The 3,275-nt window shown below is 41.6% G+C and overlaps 1 protein-coding gene across 1 annotated transcript; it reads left to right on the top strand.

The window, feature by feature from the left end:
- Window positions 1-1,011: 1,011 nt before the first annotated feature.
- LOC135552988 (cytochrome b5-like) lies at window positions 1,012-2,760 on the top strand. Its single transcript, XM_064984993.1, has 3 exons — window positions 1,012-1,334; window positions 2,392-2,520; window positions 2,689-2,760. Exons 1-3 carry the CDS (start codon window positions 1,140-1,142, stop codon window positions 2,758-2,760), a joined length of 396 nt encoding a protein of 131 aa, XP_064841065.1. The 5' UTR covers window positions 1,012-1,139.
- Window positions 2,761-3,275: the final 515 nt, after the last annotated feature.

The following is a 3,275-nucleotide window of genomic DNA, read 5'->3' as shown; positions in this document are numbered from 1 at the left end:
AACCTGTCCCCTTGCTGAGTCTGTAATACCAACATGTTTCAAGCAGACCACCATAGTCCCTTTGCCCAAGAACACCAGGGTAACCTGCCTAAATGATTACTGACCCATAGCACTCACATCTGTAGCCATGAAGTACTTTGAAAGGCTGGTCATGGCTCACATCAAAACCATTATCCCAGAAACCCAAGACCTACTCCAAATTGCACCTTCGATAGTATTGTGTCAGGTTGCATCACTGCCTGGTATGGCAACTGCTCGGCCTCCGACCGCAAGGCGTACGACCCAGTACATCACTGGGGCCAAGCTTCCTGCTATCCAGGACCTATATATCAGGCGGTGTCAGAGGAAGGCCCTAAAAATGGTCAAAGACTCCAGCCACCCTAGTCATAGACTGTTCTCTCTGCTACCGCACGGCAAGTGGTACCGGAGTGCCAAGTCCAGGTCCAAGAGGCTTCTAAACAGCTTCTATCCCCCCAAGCCATAAGACTCCTGAATATGTAATCAAAGGGCTACCCAGACTATTTGCATTGTCCCCCCCCCCCCCTCTAGCTGCTGCTCCTCTCTGTTATGATCTATGTATAGTCACTTTAATAACTCTACCTACATGTACATATTACCTCAATTACCTCGACACTGGTGCCCCCTGTATATAGCACCATTATTATTATTTTACTGCTGCTATTTAATTATTTGTTATTCTTATCTCATACTTTTTTTTGGTATTTCCTTAATACTACATTGTTGGTTAAGGGCTTGTAAGTAAACGTTTCACTGTAAGGTCTACGACACCTGTTGTATTCGGCGCATGTGACAAATACAATTTGATTTGATTTGATGTGCTAATTGACGAGGTCTCGTGATCATCCAAAGGTCACCTGTGATTGGTTACAATTATACAATGTTGCCTTTCATTGGTTACTTGTCTAAAATGTAATATACGTTCATTGGAAGGTGACACCGGAGTGAAATCATTGGTCCTTTCCTTTCCATATGCCGGTTGAAAAGGGGGGAAACAGTGGCTTGCTGTGTATCTTCCTACGAAACACAGGTATTTGGATATACGAGCCGGCAGTCTGTCTCATTAACGTTGGATAATCAAAGTGTATAGCTAAGGGACTTAGCGTGTTAAACTGGACAGAATGGGCGAGGAAATTAAAGATAACATGACCAACACAAACGGTGCTGATAACGTGGACGTGACTCACACAGAAGAGACAGCAGACCGCGATGTGACATACTACACCTTGGAAGAAGTAAAAACTCATAATAAGCGCACGGACGCATGGCTTATCATCCACGATAAAGTCTATAACATCACCAGTTTCTTGGCAGAGGTAAGCTCAAAATACCACTGTTACAAGCTAACGTAACACATTCGCTAGATAACCACCTAATTTGCAAAGTAACAATGCGCCTGTGTGAAGGTATGGGTATTTCTAACTAGCTACCATAGCCTAACGTTAGTTATACAACACCCAGTCAACACAGGCTGAGGGAGGCAGCTTGCCAGCGATAGTATTTGCTATTTTGGCTAGTGTGTTTTGCCGGTTTAACTAGCTAGGTAATGTGGGTAACTTTGAACTGTTTGCTTTCTTTGTCTACCTGCATAGTCCCAATAATATTAACAGATGTGGTGTAATGTTGCGCCTGGAGATACGTTCCATAATGCAACGTTAGCTAGTTAACGCGCAAATAGTTTGCTAGATTTGAACTAGCTACTGGGTATCTTAATTTTCTAAATATAATTGTGCAACATTTTGAAACGACCACTCCTAATTCATTAGTTCATCCTTGCCTGGTCCTCTTATTGTACCTATAACTACTAGTGGGACTTTAGTCCACTCGTCACTTGTAACATTTGCCGAGGGCGGTTTCAAGAGGTCAGTTGCGCGACTCACTATGTAATGTTAAAGGTATAATGGGAAAATAAGTCCAAATACAATGCAAATGGCACAGCATCATGGTGTACCAGTCTGTTTAGTTATCATTCATTCCACTCCATGTCGTGCTTTACAATTTGACAATGGCAGAGTATAAGGAGTGGAATGTTAGGAAAACAGGTTCTGGATTTCAGGAGAACATCTTTCATGTGTTACATTATCACAGCTGTATTTGTGAAAAGCCACATTAAGATTTGTTTACCCTCAAAGAGTAAGCCTGCCAACAAAAAATTAAACAAAGCTTTGACCATTATGATGATTCAATCTATCCCAATATGTAATCATTTGAGGATATCAGAGAATAAGATTTCAGAGCTTTATTTAACACTTACCTTATTGATATTTATGTCAATATAAGCCATCATGTCATGCTACAATTGTCTAGTCTGTGATTACATTCCAACTGTTGGTAGTGACTGATCATGATTAATGTAAGTTTACTTGTTTCCAGCATCCAGGAGGTGAGGATGTTTTGATGTCACAGGCAGGTACAGATGCCACAGTGAGCTTTGAGGATGTTGGTCACTCTAAAGATGCCAGAGCGATGCTCATCAAGTACTACATTGGGGAGCTCCAGATGGTACAGAGATTACTTTCGCTCAGCTGTTGAACTCTCCATTGCAAAATCGTTTGTTTGTTCATTCAAAAGTGTCTTTGAAACAGCTTTCAATTTAATGATCGAACAAAAATCTGTGGCATGATTTATTCGGATTGTAAGTGTAAATTATTATTTCACCTTGTCTTTTAGGATGGCCGGCAGGACGGCGCAAAGGTACAGTATTCAAGTAAATGTTCTGTAAAAATGTTTTATAATATTTGAACACCTATTTTGCTAATGCTAACTCTTGAACTTTGTTTTAACAACATTCTCCCATAGGAAGAATTCATTACTTCAGGAGATGGCTCCAGGTCAGTCATAAGCGATAAGAATTTGATTATTCCATTTGCATTGACTAAGTATTCTGTCTCCTAATAATTCTTCACTGAGCTGTGTTTGTTCCCTGGCTGAATGTTTAAGTGCTCTCTGTCTTTCTGTAGCTCGTGGACAACATGGTTGATACCTGCCATAGTTGCAGTTGTTGTGGGTATCATGTATCGATACTACATGCAGGAGCGCAAGTCTCCCTGAGCCCTGATGCTTCTGTTATCATTCTTTCTGTCTGGAGGCCTTGACATGTTTGACCCCCCCCCCCCCCATTGAACACAACTTTTCAGAGGTGTGGACAAGGACAAAACAATCCCCTTGCCCCTCGGCTTTCTTTTCTACACCTCATCCAACAGGCATTGGGCGAGATTCATCTGAACTTTCTACCCTCAGTGTCTTTACATTGGTTT

This window comes from Oncorhynchus masou, chromosome 2, assembly GCF_036934945.1.
Source record: "Oncorhynchus masou masou isolate Uvic2021 chromosome 2, UVic_Omas_1.1, whole genome shotgun sequence".
Classification (NCBI taxonomy): Eukaryota; Metazoa; Chordata; class Actinopteri; order Salmoniformes; family Salmonidae; genus Oncorhynchus; species Oncorhynchus masou.
Note: the sequence above shows the minus strand (reverse complement) of the source record. Positions and strands in the feature narration are given on the sequence as shown.